The sequence below is a fragment of the Thunnus maccoyii genome, chromosome 17 (assembly GCF_910596095.1).
Source record: "Thunnus maccoyii chromosome 17, fThuMac1.1, whole genome shotgun sequence".
In the NCBI taxonomy this organism is placed as follows: domain Eukaryota; kingdom Metazoa; phylum Chordata; class Actinopteri; order Scombriformes; family Scombridae; genus Thunnus; species Thunnus maccoyii.
In genome coordinates this window covers 4,552,215-4,573,492 of record NC_056549.1, presented here as the reverse complement: position 1 = coordinate 4,573,492, position 21,278 = coordinate 4,552,215, and the positions used below count along the sequence as shown (strand labels likewise).

Here is a 21,278-nt window from a genome sequence, read left to right as displayed (position 1 = left end):
AGGGATATTTATCTGGCGGTGAAAGGCTTCACCAATCAGCATTGTGTGAACTTGTTTGGCTTGAATGTAACTGACGTTCATTTATATGTAAAAGTTCTGCACTGCAGGTTTAATGTGTGGATTCCAGTACTGTTTTAATTCCACAACTTTAACCTTTTCAACCATAACTGATTTATTTTTCACACACAAGAATAGTTGGCAGTTGAACAGAAATGGTGTGTCGATGCCATTTTCTTTCCAAGGCAACAACAACAACAACAACAACAACAACAACAACAACAACAACAACAACAACAGTACTCTCAGTCACCCTTGAATGCAGCAGCCGCTGTGCGTACACAACAAAGTACATCTCAAGGCTGAAAGTACATCACAGAGCATATATTTGTGTATGAATCATTTTTAGCCAAATAAGTATTAAAATAAGCGGAAACTGTTAGCCATGACTTATTAATGGGAAAATAATATTTGCCCGCAGAAACAACCCTAAACAAAGTCATAAATAAACAAGACATATAGGCTTGTGTTTCCACTGCAGCACTTTGTGTTCCTCCAATGAAAAATCCTTTAAAAAATGTCCCATGGTTGCCCTCTTAATATGCTGACTCCCGCTTTATGGTTCAGACACTGTATGTTACATAAGAGTTTACATAGAAGCAGACTATATGTGTTTAAATTGTTTACACTGTTAACATGCATTTAAGTTACATCTTAAGTTAAAGTTTACAGATTTGAGCTTCAGACTTTGTAAAGTTTATAGTTTTGTAGTTTAGATTCAATAGTGACGCTGCAAAAGTCTATAAAATTTAAACTATAAAATACAGTATATTTTACTACATTTATAGTTTACATGTTGCAGAAGCATCATTCTGTCACAGCTACTGTTACGAATTTACACTTAACTCACACGAGGCAGAGTAAAAGTTTACCAGGATATACAGTGAAAAATTGGGATTTTTACAATTTACAATTTACATGTTATCATTTACAGAGATTATAGTTATACATTTACAGTCGTATTTCATTTCAGTTCAGAGTTTCTAAGGTTTATAATTAAAACAGGTTTTGCCAATCAGTCCGCATCAGTGAGTTTATACTCAAACTTCAATTAATGGTTCAATTTTATGTACATTGGTGAAAAAACATGGCTTCGGTTTTGAGTTTCTTTGGTAATAACTTGACCACAGGTTCAGCTCAGCGATGTGGAGCAGCGCGAGAAGGAGATAAGAGGCAGAGAGACTAGAATCCCTAACAATAAAAAGCCATCTTAAACTTCTCATCTGAGGATTAATTTAACATGTGCATGAAAGTGTAACATTAAGGGGTAAAAATTGAATCATTTTAGATCAAATTGAAGCTCTAAATGTTTCTCATGCTCCACACTCTGCCCTTACAGTTATGATTAAGGGCTTTAACCATTTAATTTAAGGTACATTTAGGTAGCCTGTCCCCTAATCATGCAAAGTAAGGATAATTTGAAGCATGAAATTGAGTGATTTAAGGAACCCAGAGTTTATATTACAGGCGTGTGCACAGATGATTATGATTTTTAAGCAGTTTAAAGGGATGCTGTTCCCCTGGTGCATAGCAGAAAAGCACCAGAGAGAAGTTGTGGACTTCTATTGCGAGGGCGTACTGTTGCTTGCTGGTACGCATAATTTTTGCATCACTTAACATACATGAAAGGGAATTTTTGTGAGTTTGGATAGGTCTCGAATGTGTGTTTGTACACCTTCGCTAACCAAAGGCATGAAAACTGCAGAATGATGGTGTTTGCCAAAGCTGTACATCACCACACAGATTTTGTTGTTACTACTTCTCTAATGTGATTCTTCACCCTAAAGTGACTAAATAGAGAAAGTTGAACACTGCAAACGGCCAAATAATAATAAAAATGCTAGAATAGGTGCTGAAGAGAAGAGGTAAGTTTGTTTTCAAGGCAATGATTAATTTTATTTTTTTTAAATCTTTGATATAATCAGGCATTATGAAGCTAATCCTTATCAGATCAGGGTCTGTTTATCAAACTTTTAAGAATTTGAAGAATAGAAAAAGACAGAATTTTTAAAGAATTACATTTAAGAAGAGCAAATTTAGGAGTAAAGAAGTTTGTTGCAGAGTGTGAGCAATAACACATTTATCAAACGACTCACTCTGCCTTACAGCCAACTGTCAGAGGAGCAGGAATAGCTAATCAGATGCAAGGATTTACCCATTATTCTGATGTGTTTTTCCACAAAAACAAATGTGATTTTAATCCTTAAAAAAGTTCATTTTGTTTGAGTGAAATCTGTAATACCTCCAGTAGTGATTAACATGTGAAATTAATGATATAATATATTAATGATGTTAACATTTATGTAATACTTTACTTTAAGTAAATCATTTATAATCAGTATATGAGTTAAGGACATTTTTAAGTGTTTATTAATGTACAGTATTTGTCAGCAATTATAACTGCTATGAAGACATTCTTATATTATAATTGTGATTTAATATATTCATCATAGTTAAAAACATTAATTAGCTGTTTATACACCAGCCTCCACTTATAGATGCCCACAGGAGGAGTTATAGTTGAATTAACACTTATATCTGTTAACAACTACATTATAGTTTATTATAGACCATTTATTAACTGTTTATATACTAATTACACATGCTAATGCTTAAATTAAATAGTTACCCAATGGAATAAAAAGAAACTAGCTGAAATGGAAACAAAAAGAAAACCAAATGAGAGCTGGAGAGAAATTCTGCTGCTGGTCGTTGAGCTGCATCAGACAAATCATATAATAAGGTGAATTTATTGTAATATTCAGACAATGAAAATGTAATAGAAATAAAATCAGCTTTATTCTATAATGCAGAAAATAAGAAAACTGATGTAACATCCTATCACATATTCTGAATTATACACATTGTTTCAGCTATTCATCATGACTTTGTCCCAAAAGGTTTGTGTTCACCTCTGTTTCAACCATCTACAGTCTGCTCTTAACCAACTTAAAGGCCTGAAAATGTATTTTCAACCTATTTCAGTCATTTCACAAGAGACATTTATATATTTGTGTCTGTTGAGGCGGGCGGGGCTCAGATAGAAAAAGAAAAAGGGTGATGTTACGTACCTTAGAGTTAAGAAACATTTGAATCAAAATATGATTGTGATGTTATTTGCTTATTTTAACAGCATTGTCAGTCATATCTGATCTGAAACGACTCCCATGCAGCCCTGATGATGCAGATTAGCTCAGTTTTGAATGAAACTCATAATAATTAGTCCCTAAGGATGTTGTTTTCCGAACTTTAATTTTCATTATTGCTTATTTAGTCATGAATGTTTAATTTTATAGAGAAGAAGAGTTGAGAGCCGGTTTTCAGGGGCTTTAAGAGACCACCAGAACTCTCTTAATGAATTTAAGAGCATTTTTAAGTAAAAGAAATCCAATGAAAAGATGTTGATGAAGGATTTTTGGCTGTATCTTTTACTAAAATCCCAAATTTCCAAGTGAGAAATAACCCTGTTTGGTTGATAGGATGGATTCAGACCAGCTGCTACCGTTTCTCCAGCAGGCTGATTGCGCTCCCATGTGGACATAAGCGGCATTGCATCCGCTCAGACTCAGCAGCTCTCTGAATGAACGCTTCAGGAGCTCAAGTACGATGCATTAAAATGCTGAATTACATCCCTAATACATAAGTAAAACATGATAGATCATCTGCACGCTTTAAATCCTCGCAGATCTGATATCACACAGAGCAATCCATGCAGCAAATTGCTACATTTGCTGCGTTGGATTTAGAGCGCTGGAGTGAAAGGTTTTAATCAGGAGAGGAATTGCGTTTGTTAATGAAGCACGACATTGCAGAGGAGGCCGGAGCCTGGAGCTCGGCGGCTGATGGGATTTTCTCCAGACAGTCCTGAACGATTTCTGCTCCCGTCTGAGGAGGTGTGATGTGTGGACTGCAGAGCAGACTGCAGAGCTCACAGTCACAAAAGCTTTTGTTCACAGAGTCCAACTGGTGCAGGAAGGAGTTTGAACAGGAACTCTGAAGCATTGTTCTGTGTGAAGATAATCCAAAAATATAGCACAGACCCACAGAGTGTAATCTCACCTTCAGTTGATTTTACAGATGCTACATAAATATTGGAAATAATAAATTTAGCTGCAGATTAGAAAACTTAAGGTTGGAAAAATATTGATCTGGAAATCCTGTGAAACTCGCAACATTAAGACTGACACAGACACAGAACAGAACATTTATCTTGAGTTAGATCATATATGACCTTCGACAAAGCAGAGAAACCTTCAAAACCTCCAAAACAGCCAGAAACGTGTTTTGTGAGGTCACAGTGACCTTGACCTTCGACCACCAAATTCTAATCAGTTCGTCCTTGAGTCCAAGTGGATGTTTGTGCCAGATGTAATGAAATTCCCTCCGAGCTTTCCTGAGATATCACGTTCATGAGATTAGGATGGACGTGAGGTCACAGTGAACTCTGAACTTTGGCCACCGAAATCTAATCAGTTCATCCTTAAGTCCAAGTGAACGTTTGTGCCAAATTTGAAGAAATTCTCTCAAGGTGTTCCTGAGATATTGCGTTCACGAGAGAATGAGACAGACGGACAACCTGAAAACATAATGTCTTCAGACACAGCTGTCACCGGGGTGGAGGCAGAAAGAAGTTCTTGTACACAGAAGAAGTGCTCAGATCCTTTACCTCAGTAAAAGTACCAATACAACAAAGTAAAAATACAAGTAAAAGTCCTGCATGAAAAATCCTACTACAGTAAAAGTACATAAGTATTATGAGCTTGATGTAGTTAAAGTATTGCAGTAAAAGTACATAAGTATTATGAGCTTGATGTAGTTAAAGTATTGCAGTAAAAGTAGTGGTTTGGTCCCTCTGACTGATATATTATTATATATGACATCATTAGATTATTAATAGTGAAGCATCAGTGTTAGAGCAGCATGTTACTGTTGTAGCTGCTGGAGGTGGAGCTAGTTTACACTACTTTATATACAGTTAGCTAGTTTAGTCCAGTGGTTCCCAACCTAGGGGTCGGGGCCCTCCAAAGGGTCAGCAGATAAATCTGAGGGGTCGTGAGATGATTAATGGGAGAGGAAAAAAGAAAAAACAAAGTTCTGATACACAAATCTGTTTTCAGTTTTTGGACTTTTTCTCTAATCTTTGATTTTTGCTGAAATATTGGATCATTTGAACATTTATTGAAATGAAAGCATGTGAAAAGTTTAGAGGGAAAAATCACTATTTGATGGAGCTGTTAACAACTCATAGACATGTGAAATGTGACCCCGACTACACACTGCTTTTTGTAAGACGTCAAAAGACAAAAAGGTTGGAAACCACTGGTTTCATCTTTAACAATGTGTTGTATTTTAAAAGCTTGTTATATTATCCATTGTGTCAAATCTTCATCTGAATTTTAATCGTACGTAGGATCAAAGAATCTCGGTGAACACTGTCCATCACTTGAACTGACTTTATTAACATGACGTTTCGGCCTTCAGACCTTCATCTGTATAAAACTGATGTTTGTTTGTATAAAACTCATGTTTTACTGTTGTTTACTTCTTGTCTTTAATGAGATGAGAATAAACAAGCCCCGCCACCAAACATGCATTGTGACAGTAAAAAAAACAGAATCCACAAAATACACTGATAAGATCTGATGATTTTGCAAATTTTCAGAGTTTTTGGGAGAAAGTGAAGGAGGAAATAAAAACAATCTTGTATAAGGACTCACCCTTTCCTACCATTTCCATACAGACATGTTGGATAAAAATAAAATGTACAGTAAATGCTGAGACTTCTGGTACTAACAGCCCATAAAATGATCATTAACTGGCTTAAACCCTCCAACTCCGGAGCAACAGAAGGTTGAAAGAGGTAAATTATATGAAGAATATTACAGCTAGCTGACAACTCCAAATGGATCCTTATAGAGAAAGATTGACCTCTGTGATAATATAATTACTACAATCAAACATATAAACCAGAACACAAACTGGATGTATATTTGAAATGAAATGAATATACTGCATATTCAAGTCTATTAACATGGGCCTGACAATGAGTTTATTGTTTTTTATTTTTTAATTTCTTCTTCTTCTACTTTTTCTTCTTCTTATTATTATTATTATATTTGATTTGTTGGAGCTGTGGACTCTCCAGGTATATTTTAATCATGCTGATCATCAGAATACACTTTGTTGCAGTGAATAAACACTAAAGCAGTTTTATCTGAAGTCTAATAGTAAAGAGAGAGAAAAGCTTCCTGTGTTTGACTTTTAGAAGTTTTCTGCTTTATCAATATATTCTAACGTTTCTCCAGGAGTTCACATTTTTTTTGACATGTCTCATGGCTTAAATTATTACAGTACAGCATGTTCAGCTGTGGGACAGAGCAGATATGATTACTCATATGTCCCTCTGGGATAAGGGAAATGTTTTCATTAGTTGACCCAGTGAGGATAAAATTACAGACTTACTTTAAGTTTTATATTTAACTATGTAAAATTTAGACATTTAGTCATTTAGGCTCACATTCAGTCTTGAAACATCTACCGGTGAATTTTACTTCTCTCAACAAAAAGGTGTTGATAACTTTGATGTATATTCTTTGTACAGCTGTGTGTCAAATACAAATGTAGTGTTGTAGATTTGTACTTGTAGTGACATGTTGTAGTCTGCTTATTTCTCGTCCCTACACCAGAGCGACGAGTTGGATCCCTTCCAGGAGCTGCTGGACGAGCAGCGCTACCCGGCCGAGGTGACCATGCCCAGCCCCAAACACCACAAATACCCGCCCTGCAAGGAGAGCAAGAAGGAGCTCATCACGTAAGAAGCTCTACCCTGATTAACACAACGCTGTCACAGAACGTCTAAAGTACTTATTAAAAGTATTTAACTTCCCTTCAAGGGAAACTGGCCTTGTAGCGGTCAATAAGACAGAAGACATGCTATACATAAATGCATAAAGCACATGCATACACATTTTTACATAATGTACTCAGTGTTTTCTTCAGGCAAATGTTGTTTTTTTTGTAAATTGTGAATATGAGACTAGATTTGAGTTGTTTGCGATGTTCAGTTTGTGTCTCTTTACCTGCTGCAGGTTGTCGAGCTGCCAGCTGGCTGACAAGAACATGCGTGGGATGATGACGGCCAACTCACAAGAACTCAAGTGAGTCTACAAACTCAAATTACTTTGAGTTACAGTTTGAGTCCGAGCAGTTTTGAAATCAGTACAAATTGGACTTACAGCACCCGTCAGTTTGGACACTTCTCATTAAGTCTTCGTCAAATGTTTTTTCTTTATTTCTGTTGTTTCTCTACATTGTCGATTAATACTGAAGACGTCAAAACTATGAAATAACACAAATGGAATTATGTGGTAAACAAAAAAAAGTATAAATAAAGCAAAATATGTTTTAAATTTTAGATTCCTCAAAGTAGCCACAACTGATGGTCTCAAACACATTAAGAAGGCAAGAAATCCAACCAATTAACATTTGACACACCTGCTCATTAAAAACCATCCAGGTGATGAACTCATCAAGGCAAACAGTGGCTACTTTGAGGAATGTTAAATATGAAACATATTTTGGTTTGTTTAACACTTTTTTTGTTAACTACATAATTCCCTAAATATTATTTCATAGTTATGATGTCGTCAGTATTGTTCTACAATGTAGAAAACAGAAAAAATACAGAAAAACCAGAGTCAAGACTGAGACAAAAACATGTAATATTCTTTATACTGTTGTCTTAGTGTTGTTTATAGTGAGAATCATATGTGATACAACTTTAATCACTCATTTTCAATTTTAAAAAGTTGACTAAATATCGCATTATTTACTAAAATTGTAATTCCATCTGGGAAAAATCAAATATTCTTGCACAGTATCACAAACTAACTATCAAAGTTGGATATCTTTCTACACTTTTGTGCATAAAAGTACACAAGACATAATGGAGAATTAGCATCAGGTATACTTGTGAGTGTCAGTTCAGAACAAGATGCAAAACCAGACTCAAGTATTACAGCTCAGTCAGAGCACTAAAGTGAAATTCATACCAGTATTTATAACTCAACCAATCTTCCCAATCTTCCATTATTAAACAGACTCTTAAGGAGATTTAAACATTACAAACTTATTCAACAAGTCCTCAAAAGTCCAAACTTTGTTCAAACCCACATAACATTACTTTTAATTATACTTAAGATCCTAAAATTTCCAAAGATGCCAAATATACCAGGCTGTATTTGGGGAAATAATACAAAAACACATTTCCAAATCAGTTTTTTTCACATTTCCTAAAAAGCAGCCATTGATTTCAGCTCATTCTGTGTTATGTTATTTATTTATTTATTGTGCCCAGCCCAGTATAAGGCAACAAAACTACAGCTGCAGTGGTGAAACATTTGCAAGACATTAACATAACTTCTTCAATACAATATCACATTGCCAAAAAAAACGTGTCTTCTGTCCCAAGTTTGATGAACAGGCATCAAGAGTATGACACTGTAACCTGTTTTGGACAATGAAGAATAAAATAATCGTACAAAATAAAGATGTCAGCTCACTAATGCAGGGACCTCCATACAAAATGTCTCAATTTAAGATCTTTGAAGTGAGTAATATCTAGTGATATTCAAAGCTGAATCATCTGACATTTATGTTTGACGTTTGGAGGTTCAGAGACTTGAAACGTGCTGCAGAGAGATAATCCGTCAAGAGTCTCAGTATCATTATTTGGTGACACAGTTATGAAGTTTTGAACTCCAGTGTTTAATCCGTGTGTTTGTTGTTCAGGTGTCCGACCCCCGGCTGTGACGGCTCAGGACACATCACCGGAAACTACGCCTCCCACAGGAGGTACGGTAGCCGCACCTCAGACCGCAACCGCCAACAAACACTCACAGTACTCAACTGCACTTATGCTTCATAAAATGTATTTTCTGTCCTGCAGTCTGTCCGGTTGTCCACGAGCCAAGAAGAGCGGCATCAAAATCCTCCACAGCAAAGAGGACAAAGACGACCAGGAGCCAATCAAGTAATGTTTTTGCGATAATTTACAGCTTTGATATGGAGCCTGGGATGTGAAATGTCATAAATATTTACCTCAAATGAATAAATTGTGCATAAAATATGTGTATTTCGTTCCCTCAAATTACTAATCTGACATAATTTGCATGAGACAGCTTTAGGGCTGCAACTAACAATTATTTTCATTATCAGTTAATCTGTTGATTGTTTTCTCAGTTAATCATTTTGTCTAAAAAATGTCAGAAATTAGTGAAATATGACCTTTTTTTGTCCAACCAACAGACCAATACCCAATGATGTTCAGTTTATTATCATGTACAACAAAAAAAGGCACCAAATCCTCACATTTGAGAAGCTGAAACCAGGAAATGTTTGGTATTTTTGCTTAAAAAATTACTAAAATGATTATTTGATTATCAAAATAGTCGCCGATTAATTTTCTGTCGATCTACTAATTGATTAATTGAATAATTGCCTCGTCGTTGCAGCTCTAGACAGCTTTTACCTCTATTACATCTAGTCTCAGTGTGTTTCACAGCCTAAACATGAAGTCTGTTATCTGTCAATCCAGTCAAGATCAAAATCAATATTAAACCTGTGGAAAAGTGCACATACACTCAGGATGGAGTAGATGTGTTTTTAAGACATAAAAAGTAGTCTATTGAACTTTTTTTTGATGAACAGCTGCATCAAACACAAATTATTATTCGAAGCAGGGTATTTTCTTTTCAGTGTGTATGTTGAACTCATATCTGCCACATTACAGTGAAGACACTCTGTGGCGTTCTCGACAGATTCATCCATCTACTCTCTCTTAAAATGCTGCCTGTGTACGCTGACCTTTCAAACTTTAGGAAAGAATATTTTAGTGTGTGGTCCGTTCTCCACTTCACGTCCCGCTCCCAGCAGGCCCAGACCAGTAAAGGTTAGCACTAGTGAGTGTTTGACATTTTCCTTAAAGCAGAGCCGTAATGTTGAGCCAAAACGACCTTGTGAATTATCTAAAGTTCATCCGGTGTCAGTCTGCAGCCAGCTGTTGCTGCCACCTCTGTTCCGTCCGCCATCATCATTAACAGTGGAATCATAATTAAACTTAACCTGAGCTCGGCTGGGGAGCGCCACGCCGACGCTCGGCTCATTCTGATCAGCCCAGATGTACCTGATATGACTGTTATCAGCCTATTGAATAGGTGCTATCATCACTCATCTGTCCCAAATATATGGGCTAGTAATGGCCTGCTAAACCTACTAGTAGGTTCAGGAGGCTGTTTTCACCCATTTATTTCAGTGAACCAGTGTTGGTGAAGCCCAGTAGGTGCAGAGGGCCTGTTATCAGGCGTGTAGTGTCAAGTGACTGTCAAATTTCTTTCTGCAAAAAACAAAAAAACAAAAAAAAAGGCCGACATTCTTTTTATTCTGAGTGGAAAATGCAATATTTCAAGACAGTTTTGGTGAGAAATGTGCATTTTCTTTTCATAATGTTTGTTCAGTGATGATGTTTAGTTTGTCAGGTATAGCAAAGATTTTTTCAGGTCTCTCTATCGTTGCTATGGTGGTTGCTATGGATGCTGCTATCGCTGAAACCACATAGCATACATTTGATGCTAGAAGACTGTAAATGTGGCAGATATACTCTAGCTATAACTCAAACTGAGTTGTGAAACTGAATCACTTATGTTGAAAGCACATTTGAAGGGGATCTTTTAATATCCAGTATAAACAGGAAGAATGATTACATCATGTTTTTGGCTACCTGTAAAAACAGACTAAGTGAAATCTTTGTGTTTGTTCGTCCTCTCAGGTGTCCGGTCCCGGGCTGTGACGGACAGGGTCATGTGACGGGGAAGTACGCCTCTCATCGCAGCGCATCAGGCTGCCCCCTGGCGGCCAAGAGGCAGAAGGACAGCTACGTCAACGGCTCGCAGTTTGTCTGGAAATCTGGCAAGACAGACGGCATGACCTGCCCGACCCCGGGCTGTGACGGTTCAGGACATGTCAGTGGGAGCTTCCTGACCCATCGGAGGTGAGTTCTCTGTTTCTTTTATCACATAAAAGTTTCCTGAGCTTCTTTTTTCAGCTCCACACAATTTTAAAAAAATTCAAGGAATTAATTACAGAAAAAAGTACTTATGAAAGGACCATTTAGGATAATCCATCAGTCAGCCTTTTTCAACGTGTGTGTTTTATTCCAGTCTCTCCGGTTGTCCCCGTGCTACCTCGGCCATGAAGAAGGCCAGGATGAGCGGCGTGGAGATGCTGACAATCAAGCAAAGGGCGAGCAAAGGTCAGAGAAAAAGAAACTTTGTTATTGGACCTGAAATGTAATTTCCATGACTTTCCCAAAATAATCACTGATTCACATATTTTAAGTAATGATGAGATGAAACGTTGAACTGAACTCACTGTTGCTTTGACGCTTGTATTTGTTCAAGAAAAGAAACGTTTTGTGAAACATGTTATTTGGTTTCAGGCATCGAAAACGATGAAGAAATAAAACAGCTGGATGAAGAAATCAAAGATCTGAACGAGTCCAACAACCAAGTGGAGTCAGACATGATAAAACTGAGGACACAAGTAAGATGGCTTCTGTGTGTTTACTGTAGTGTAGGTAAGCTATAATGCCCGACGAGGTGTCCGTTATCAGGAATTAATGGCCTCCTCCTCACAAAATTGTGAACCTATCATCCTCCTAGGGTAAGGGGTTAACGTTAGGGGTTAAGGGTTAGGGTTAAGGGTTAGGGTTAGGATTAGGGTTAGGGTTAAGGGTTAGAGTTAGGGTTAGGATTAGGGTTAAGGGTTAGGATTAGGGTTAGGGTTAGGGTTAAGGGTTAGAGTTAGGGTTAGGATTAGGGTTAAGGGTTAGGATTAGGGTTAAGGGTTAGGATTAGGGTTAGGGGTTAGGATTAGGGGTTAGGGTTAGGATTAGGGTTTGGATTAGGGTTAGGGGTTAGGGTTAAGGGTTAGGGTTAGGATTAGGGTTAGGGGTTAGGGTTAGGGGTTAGGGTTAGGGTTAGGATTAGGGTTAGGGGTTAGGGTTAGGGATTAGGGTTAGGGTTAAGGGTTAGGATTAGGTTTAGGGGTTAGGGTTAAGGGTTAGAGTTAGGGTTAGGATTAGGTTTAGGGGTTAAGGGTTAGAGTTAGGGTTAGGATTAGGTTTAGGGGTTAAGGGTTAGAGTTAGGGTTAGGATTAGGTTTAGAGGTTAGGGTTAGGGGTTAGGGTTAAGGGTTAGGGTTTGGATTAGGGTTAGGGGTTAGGGGTTAGGGTTAGGGTTAAGTCAGATCAAATATTTTCCTGTTGGGTGTGAAAACCAGGTTCAAGAAGACACAGATACATTAGCTCTTCACCTCACTTTCGACAAAATCTTTGGGGTGTTTCCTTAAAACCTAACATAGCTGACAATGTATTTCCTTACCTGGTAGATAACCACCATGGAGACCAACCTGAAGTCCATCGAGGAGGAGAACAAGGTGATCGAGCAGCAGAACGACTCGCTGCTGCACGAGCTGGCGAACCTCAGCCAGTCGCTCATCAACAGCTTAGCCAACATCCAGCTTCCACACATGGTAAGAACGAAGTCAGCTGCAGCTTCACTAAAACTAACCCGACGCGAATGGTTTGTCAAGTATTCTGCTTCTAATAGAACTTATACAGCAAAAATATGACAAGCTTTGTATGTTGCATTTATTGGCAGCAAATAAATGTATTGTTTCCAAGAAATCTGTTATGTTTTATGCCAACATGAGAACTTAAAAGTAACAGACAGTCATTAATCTTTGGTTTTATATTGGTAGAAAAATTGAGATCATTCCTGTAATAACTGGTCACTTCCTTCCCTTCAGACTTTAAACTATTGAAAGGAAATTGGCTTGTTTTTTAGAGATTTGATTTTGTTTGAGCTGAGCTAAACAGGCGTCTTGAATTATTATTATTATTATTATTATTATTATATTATTTAATAAGAACAAGTGCAGTGAAATCAAAGTTTTGCTAGCACTCTCCCAGTTTGACCGCTTTGGTAGAAATACTGGTTAGTTAATTTCTGTGATGGTAGAATTGAAGAGACAAAAACTTTATCTTTAATTTTAATTCATCTTGACATTGTATGTTTTATTAGTCTTGTGGAAGTGTGAAAACTGCCAGTGAAGTTTGATCCGAAATAAGAAATTTCTATCGATAACTGTCATATCTTGAAACACGAGAATATATTCAGATTTTTTTTGCACTTAAATGAAAGAAAATATTATTTTTATAATGACTAAATAATGAACTAAATGATTTGTTTTGCTTTATTTTCATTTAATCTTACCTTTATTTTAGGGAGTTTGAAGCTTCTGTTGGATGTTTGTTTTATATTTAATGTGCTAAATTTGTTTCCTGCTTTATTTAAAAGTCTTTGTGGAATAGTAAAGATTTTGAACTGCTAACATCTGCTCACGATTTTAATCCAGGGAGGTGTTAAAGTCGTCTCCAGCCTTTTCTGTAACGACACTCAGATTTTTCCTCATCTGCTTCTTTTTGTTCGCCACCTTTTTATTTCCCAGCAGTCCATGCTGTGCTTCTTCTGTGCTTTTACAACACCTCACAGAGTTTCACGTTTAAAGAAACGGCCCGGTTGTTTTTTTTTGTTTTTTTTTTTTGGTTTCAGTTTGAGTGAAGTGCTCGTGGCCGTTTTGACGTCATTGTTGTCTCGGTGTAGAAAGAAGACTGGGGCTAATTGGATAATCTCTTTCTGAGCTGTATGAACCCGAGTTGTTTGATAACTGGACTCTGCTTCCTGTCCTGCAGGACTTCATATCACACTGCAAGAGAAATGTCCGTCCTAACAACAAATTTGATGTGATTTGATCTTTATCTCTCTCCTGAAACAAGCTTGAAATCCAGCTCACTTTCACTCATCTTGATTTTTTTAAACATATAGTTCCAGCTTGTTTTCAGATAATCGCTCAATTTTCCCCAAATGAGTTTTTGACAAACTCCAAACTGTAGGATTGGTAGAATTTTCCTGTTTTGTTTCCAGAAAACTGAATCAGAGGCTCTGTTCACACTGCAGGACTTTATTTTCACACCCAGATAATATCTGTGTTTCTTTTTGTGTAACTGTTCATATTTACTGCAGGATTTAAGCTTTAGTAGAGTATAAAAAGACAAAAGCGGTCACATTCACTATTTGAGATGTCACATCATCTGTTATTCTTTCCATCATCTCTTTATTTCAAGTTGACAGTGATTAACACAGAGGAATTTCAGTTTGGATTTTGTTGTTCATTAGATTTTAAAAAAAAAGAACAATCAGAAATGAGAAACTGTCACCTGCAGTGTGAACTGAGCCAGAAGGGGGAAATGACTTGCTAAGGCGGACGTTGTGTGTTTTTTTCTCGGTGGAGCTTAGCCTTGTGACCGCCGCCGTTTGTCTAGCGGGCTAATAGACTTCTCTGTACACCCTCTCCTGTAGAGACCGCTGCCACAGAAAGAGGCCCCAGTAAAGCATAACTGCTGTTTGCAGATGCCTCCCAGAGTAAGAGATCCATTTATCCTTTATCCAATTATCCTTCTCTTCTGCACTGTCATCCTCCCCTCCTTTAACTCCTTTAGTCCACTGTAGCATCTGCACATCACAACTCTCCATTTATACGGCAGTGAACAAGAGTGTAACTTAGTCATTTTGATGACACTAATAGTAAAGAACCATCTGATGTAGTTTCGCATTTCTCCATTAATGGCAAAAAACAAAAAAATCCTGTTTAAGAAGCTAAAATGTCTTGTTGCAGAGTGTCAGGAATTGACCTTTTTACCAGCAATGAAATGCTGAAATGATAATTAGTCGGAAACACACATGAATTATACATTAAATGAAATAATTTAACATTAGACTTGGACCTTTGATACAAATGAGATTCACATGATGAACAATAAGAGGAATTTGTTAAGCATTCAACAGGAAATATGAAGTTATAACTCAAGTCACAGTTGCAGTCATGTTAATAGTAATTTTAGATCAATAAACCTGGAGGAGGAGCTGCTCTGGAATCAGAAATAATCTGAATTGTTAAATTAAACTGTTGTTGGTGATGCTGACCACAGTGCAAATGGGTACAAGTTAGGTAACATGCAAACTTAAGCAGCAAAGTTTGCAAAGCAAAAAGATTTAAATACTCAGGACAAAATTATATGCATCTTTTGTGCTATTAAGTGTGTGTAATCTGCTGGACAGTAAAGTAAAATAATCAGAATTCTGATAAAATAAAGAAATACAAGCAAAGTATTATTACATGAAATGAAAGACAGCAGAGAGAAAAATAATGCAAATATAAGAAAAACAAGATCAAAAATCTTCTTCTTCTCTTCTTTCTCACCACATTTTCTCTTATAGCGGATACAAAATCCTTTTACTCAAAATAAAACTGATCGTTCTGATTGATGCAAATGATTGGACATAATTTAAATGTGTACATTCTCAGTGGAAACTGATGAAATGTTTGCAGATGAAAGTCAATAGAGAAAGCCAAACTCTTATCGCCAGACAAGAAGTCGATAGTGGACAAAACCTTTTTTTATGTCTGATGGCAAGATTTTTGAAATTCTTGTGTCCCTCAGTATCTACAATTTATTATTTATTTGCACATTTAAAAAACTACACTTTAAATACAAGATTTAAAGATTTGATTTGTACACAAAGACATTTGCATTTATAAAAACACACTTTTATCTACATATACACAGCTATACATGGAAGTAAAACAGTGCTTGTACAGGAGAGGTAGGACCTCTCCTAAAAATGCAAGACAAGATAAACAGAATTACATGAAATAAAAAGTTTGGTTAAGTTTAGGCTAAGATCATAATTGCAGTTGACGTAATTGTGAAATGCACAATCGTCCAATATGGGTGTAAATCCAATGAATAAGAAAGCACATACAGCCTAAAGAGAAAGGGGCCTAAAATCGAGCCTTGAGGGACACCACATGTAAAACCTGAACAACTTTAAACCCGTTTTAAAAACACGAATGCTGTTGTGCGTCGCCCACTGAGGTTTAACTATTTCTGAAGCCAAAGCTGCTCCATCTCTGAGAAATATTTCAACAACCAAAACTCCCAGTCGACTTTGCTAAGTTGAGCTAACAGTTGTCTCGTTCATCTGCCCATTAACCTCCCATTAGTTTTTAACATCCTGATTTTGTCTTCATATGCTAAACATTAACCTTCCATCTACCCATCAGCTAACCATCCCTCTCCTGATTTTTGCATGGTTTGGAGTTGCATTGCGTAGACGTTCACAGGCTGAGGTATAAGATACTGAATATAATATTAAAAATATATTTAAAAAGGAGCATTTTTGTGTAACCGAGCCATGTTTTCCTGATGGTGTTCCCTTCCTCCCCCCCGCTGCCCTCCTGTTTTCCAAACCTTTCCCACAATGTCTTACAGATCTGTCTATACAAACACTTAATGTACCTGATTGTTTGTTTCTTCATGGGTTTCTTTCCCCTCACAGGAGCCAATGAATGAACAGAACTTTGACACATATGTGAGTACATTGACAGACATGTACACCCACCAGGACCAGTACCAGAGCCCGGAGAACAAGGCGCTGTTGGAGAACATCAAACAGGCTGTTCAGGGCATCCAGGTCTAGCCCTGACCGAGGCCAAAATAACAAATGCAAAGCAAAAACAACAACAACAACTAAAAAAAAAAGTCAAATAGAGGGGAATGGGTTGTTTTTTGCTGCTGTAATCTACCATACTTCTTTTATTTCTTCTGCTGTAATGCTCTCAACTCCATGGGTATCTCTTTTTTTATTATTTTGATTGTTGTTGCCTTGCTTTGAAAAACAAATTACCAATGTTTTAAACGAACATTCACGTTTTGTACATTTTCATATGACCTAATATAATGTGATGTACTGTTTATAGCTGCTAATGTATGCACATTCTAGTGTATATGTATGTATTTATTTATTGTAAGCTTGAATCATTTCTTATTTTAATGCGATTTACATGCATCGAATATAACTGGGCGTCACGGGTTTAACAGGGAGCAGAGTGGCGTGGGGAACGTGAAGAGCAATCACTTTTTGGGAAGGCGTTTCTCACGAGCTGTAAAGCTGGAGGTTGTTAAATGGATGTAAATTCATTGATTTTTTTGTAATGTTTGAAAGTGGAACGTGTGGACACTAATGTTATTGTAAATCTTTAGCTAAAAATTATGAGAAGAACCAATGCTACAAACAAGAAGATCTCAAACATCATGACACGGAAACTTACTGGTGCAAATCCCATCATCCCCCTACGGAGTTGTTTGGTTTTAAACTGTCCTGTTCTTTCGCTGTTCTTTGTTCGTGCAAAGAAAAAAAGCGGGAAAGACCAATGGCTACAGAAAATGTAGGAGACAATCTGCCATTCTGAATTAATTTTAAATCATCAACCTTGACTAGCTAATAGGGACAGCGTGTCAGCAATATTGGTATGATAATATTAAACCGTTTGTTTAGATATGCGATGCAATCTATATTAAAAACAAGTTTGGGTATATGCAATTTCTTATGAATAAAACTAGCAAAGAGCTGATAGATCTTTTTACTAAATGTATTGCGTTTTGTATAAACCTTTTACTACAATCATGTTTTAGGAATCTGACGCGGGTGAAAGGACTTTGGTTCTGTCATGTTTGACTTTGCACAGGGACACCTTTGTTTCCATGTTTTGATGTTTTTATTGTCGATTAAGAGGCGCTTGGCAGGCGAAAAAAGATTTGTAGATATGATTTTTCTTTCTAAAGGCTGACGGCTCCGCTGGACTTACAGGGTCAAACGTCCCCATCTGTCATTGTGTATATTGCACTCGTTCTGTAGAAAACGTCTTTCCAGTCATGCATTTAATTGTCTGAGCCACAATGGGACATGATGCCAGATGACATGATGACCAAGCAGCGCTTTTTTTTTTTTTTTTTTTTAAATTATCTTTGATTGTTATTGAAAAGATGAATGAAAACTAGAGCCAGCAGTTGTAAAGCGATGTCTGTGCACTGAATTTACTGACTGAGTATTTGATCTGAATCAGCCTTACGATGACATTCAGTCTGAAATCACAGTACTGGTGGAGTATGTTTTCTGAACACCGTCGATCATGCATGCACTTTATTGGAGTATGTCAAAGTATTATCACGTGGTAAATGAAGCAAAAACTGTACAGCGAGTTTGTGGAAACTGTGACTTCGACAAGACTTTGTGCTGGTGATTCCTGTTTGAAAGCGACCTGGAGCAAATCTCACTGAGTTGATTTGTTATTTAAAGGAAAACTCCCCCGCTGGTCCCCTCACATCATCAACCTCCTCCAACTCCAACATTTAGTAAACCAGAATGCATTGTTGCGTTGAGATAAAATTTTGTTGAAAAGTGGAACTTTTACCTGTTTTTTTTTTGTTTTGTTTTATTTTTTTAAATTGGATCCAGGCTTTTTTTTTCCAGAAATGAGAGCTGCAACCAACAAATATTGCCATTATGGATTCATCTGTCAGTTATTTTCTTGATTAATTGTTATTTTTTTTATAAAATGTTAGAGAATAGTAAAGAATGACCATTTTAATTCACCGGAGTCAAAGGTGATGCCTTCTGATATTCAGTTTTCTATCATATATGACAAAGTAAAGCATTAAATCCTCACATTTGATGTAGTAAAACTAGCAAATTTTTGGCATTTTTGCCTTAAATAGTGACTAAAATGCTTTACTAACAACCTAGAGTTACGGGGGAGGTGTTAATAACGTAAAATTTGTATTTATTTTCTGGATAGACAGTGTTAGGAGCACTTCAAGATTTGGTTTGACATGAAACTCTCTTGGTTGAATTATTGGCTCTAGGTTCTTGGGTTAAAAGCTTGTGGACATAAAAACTGAAGCGGAGACATCAACTATGGTTCACAAGTTGCATTTTGGGAGGACGCATCCAATTACTATGCTACAAATTTAATTACCCATTTTGAAAAACTGCAGCTTAAATTGATTCATGTACAGATTCTGGGTCAATGCTGGATGAGTTTGGCAACTATGACACTATGCTGTGATCCTATCTGGCTTAATCTCCATAGCAACAAACGCCTAGGCTCATGGTTATCATAGGATTTAGAGCCCTCCAACAAACTTATGGAAAAAAACCTGATAAAACATGCACTTATATTACCATTACATTGTCCAAGAGCCTCCTGTGATTCTCCTGTGAGGATATGATAGGAAGAAAAAATTGAAATGTGAGTTTACAGTGAGAATTCAAGAGCTAAAATTCATCAGTCTGGTCAGGTGTCGGACCTCAACCTGCCTCTTCTATTTCTAGTTCAGGTTTTGATTTCCTGCATTTTTCAGAATGTATTTCGATAGCCTGCAAAGAAATTGACCAAAATATTGTTACTTGCAGTGAAATAATACACATGATGGGTATAAATCCTGTTTATTAGCCGAATAATCTGTAAACAAAGTGGTACGTCTTTCCTCTACTTAAAACTCAAACTTCTTCCTGTGTTGCTTTCTGCTCTAATTTCTGACTTGTCTTTTCAGGAACAGTTTCTCCATTTCTCTGGATAATTCACTGCAAACAAATAGAGGGTCGTTCCAGTGAAAACTGTCCAGACTATCCAGAGAAAATGAGACATGCTTGCTGGAAAAAAGTTGCTATTAAATTATTTTATGTAGTTTTTCAGTGCTGTGAGCACCACAAACTAAACTGCATTTACCTACATTGTATTGGAGCGGAGGCAGAAATCTCAAAGTAGATATCTTGCATGACTAGATACAACTAGGTATGAGTGGAAAATATGAAAATTATGAACCTACCCTTTAAAAAGATAACCAGTATGTGCAGTAGCAAATGCTTAGATGATAATGCATAGATGCATAGATGCATTATACATAATCTTGTCCACATTTCCCAAAAATATGCCTAAGAAGGTATGAAAACATGCCAGCTTGGGTTTGAATTGCCCATTTTCTCCCAGTGTACTCATCCCATAGCGCCAATAAAGTGTTGGAACAAGCAGATCAAGTAAATATATGGATAATATGAGACATTGTGGAAAAGATTTGACTTTCATGTTGAAAATCTAAAACCTAAACCAAATCGTTACCATTTCATTGATGATTCTGAAGGTCTGACGGACAAAAACCTGCAGTTTGATCTTTTTAGACAAACTAAACATTTCTCCACTATGAGTCTGGTTTTCCACATGCAGGAGGAAACTGCTAACAGGGGGAGTTTTCCTTTAAACATGTTTCTTCTTTGGACTTTTACTGCAAAGCCTCATTCTCCGACATCTCTTCCCAAAGCTTTGTGTCTGCAGCTTCCTGCCAGTAAACTACTGCATTAGATAGACTGACAGCTTGTACTTTTTTTATTTAGTCAGTTATTCTTACTGATACAAAGGAAATGGGAGTTAAAGCACAATTCTGCCACTTAAAGACAGTCAATAGACTAGATATTGTAATATCAGATGTAAAAGCTAAACTGTAACTATTTACATAGAGAATCTCAACACTAACATGTGACATGCTAGAATGCAAAAGAAATCCATATGAATATTTGTGAAATCATAATGAAAATATTTCTTTTGAGCAGTGCATTGATAAGGGTTTTTATACATTGTTCATTTTCTCTCCTTTAACCCTTTTTCTATGTTACTTGCAAACTTTCAACAACAGTTTTCTTACCACATGGCATGGGTTTTGTTGATATTTTTGCTGTATGTTTAAGGTCACGAGTTGCTACGTGATATTTTAATTTGACTTGTGAAGTTTGTACAATTTTTATCATGCTGGTGTTGGCATCTCTTGCTCTGAATAAATCTTGTGTTGCAACACTGATTACGACCCTTTCTTGTTTTAAATTGATGGCTAATCATCAGGAAAGTTAATAATGTACAGCAAGTAGAGAATATATTCTATTTAATGGACTATATCAGTGTTTTACTGTACCATGTTTTTAGCTTTGACATAAATATGCTTCACATTGTTAGGTAATGCTTTATTTTACAGGTCCTTAAATTTCATACTAATTTCCTGGAAATTTTCGGAGTAATTTGCAGGTATTAAACGGTCAAATGAAATTGATACTTACCAACTCAACAAACTTAATACTTTTTTTCATTTTTTTCTTATAATTTGTACCAAATTGCATCACCTTCTCTGTAAAATGTCCTAAAAATTAACTGTT

The 21,278-nt window shown here is 36.6% G+C and overlaps 1 protein-coding gene across 1 annotated transcript in view; it reads left to right on the top strand.

Moving 5' to 3' along the window:
• myt1la (myelin transcription factor 1-like, a) overlaps positions 1-20,917 on the top strand; it is a 78,529-nt gene extending 57,612 nt beyond the window's left edge. The window contains exons 15-24 of the mRNA XM_042390209.1: positions 6,744-6,868; positions 7,146-7,214; positions 8,848-8,910; positions 9,005-9,088; positions 10,883-11,104; positions 11,274-11,365; positions 11,552-11,655; positions 12,502-12,645; positions 14,535-14,597; positions 16,575-20,917. Of these exons, the coding sequence (XP_042246143.1) occupies positions 6,744-6,868; positions 7,146-7,214; positions 8,848-8,910; positions 9,005-9,088; positions 10,883-11,104; positions 11,274-11,365; positions 11,552-11,655; positions 12,502-12,645; positions 14,535-14,597; positions 16,575-16,715 (1,107 nt within the window). The 3' untranslated portion in view covers positions 16,716-20,917. The remainder of the gene's footprint in view (positions 1-6,743; positions 6,869-7,145; positions 7,215-8,847; positions 8,911-9,004; positions 9,089-10,882; positions 11,105-11,273; positions 11,366-11,551; positions 11,656-12,501; positions 12,646-14,534; positions 14,598-16,574) is intronic.
• The last annotated feature ends 361 nt before the right edge of the window (positions 20,918-21,278 follow it).